General features: G+C 50.5%; 1 protein-coding gene across 1 annotated transcript; it reads right to left on the reverse strand. All coding sequences in view use genetic code 11, as the record gives it.

Moving 5' to 3' along the window:
• Window positions 1-339: 339 nt before the first annotated feature.
• On the reverse strand, window positions 340-819 carry EGR_11237 (hypothetical protein; the record flags this gene model as incomplete). The annotated part of the gene is made up of 3 exons (XM_024500484.1): window positions 340-438; window positions 504-605; window positions 655-819. 3 exons carry the CDS (start codon window positions 817-819, stop codon window positions 340-342), a joined length of 366 nt encoding a protein of 121 aa, XP_024345102.1.
• Window positions 820-981: the final 162 nt, after the last annotated feature.

Here is a 981-nt window from a genome sequence, read left to right on the forward strand (position 1 = left end):
GAGTGTGAAGCTGGAATTGCTCTGACTGATTGCAACGCACCACTCGGCATGCAAGGATTGCAGGATTGAGTCCACTGCATCGCAAAGAATTGTCATGGAATGAATAGAGGAGTAGATTTGCATGCATCTAGGTGGTAGTTATAAGAACACTTGACACGCCTGTGCGGATTACGTAGGAGATAAGGCGTCTTTGCCATCGCCACTTCGATTGCCTATACTTCCACAAAGTGCTGAAAACACTTTCCACTGCTCCGAGAGGAGGATCGCGTTCGCATGCATATGCTCATTCACGTTCGCCTTCACCATCATCCCATCTCTTCTCTTCTTCCTTTCTTTCCTTCAATCAGTGTGCGATTGAAAACTGCTGGTGCACTGGGCAGCCATGTTGCCAGTGAAGAGGGGCACCATGATGTCGCTTCCACCACCGGATTCGTCTGTCTAGGTGACCAGTGTTCCTGTCATTGCTGCGTTCAATGAGAATCTGATCCACGGAGAGAAGGCACCAAAGCGAGGGCACCTGGAGGTTTGGCTGGAAGTGCACGCAGATGACACGTTGTATTGCGTGGAGTCGGAGGGCAAAGTCGATATCGATAGGGCTGCAACGGCTTGTGAAGGGAGCACGGATTAATGGAGGCGCTTACATATCGTGCCAACATGCTTAATGCGTTGAGCAAGGTGGTTACTCATGCTGCAAGTAGCAGCATTCAGCGGTCGGTAGCATCCGCCTCCACTGTTTATGTCAGAGTGCTGATGAAGCATCAGCAGAAGCAGCTGTTCCATTTCCTCTCCACTTTGGACCATTATGGCAATCCACGCCATTCTCAAGCAGCTGCAGCCCCTTCCACTCTTTCTTTTATTCATCAGTAATCCAACGGTGAGTGGAGAGGAGGTTGGGAGAGGGGATTATCTGGAATGGGATGAAACGGAGCGAGTGCCTACGGCTTGCAACGCTCTCTACTAGCACGGTATTTAGACAACACC

The sequence above is a fragment of the Echinococcus granulosus genome (genome assembly GCF_000524195.1).
Source record: "Echinococcus granulosus chromosome Unknown EG_S00593, whole genome shotgun sequence".
NCBI classification, from domain to species: domain Eukaryota; kingdom Metazoa; phylum Platyhelminthes; class Cestoda; order Cyclophyllidea; family Taeniidae; genus Echinococcus; species Echinococcus granulosus.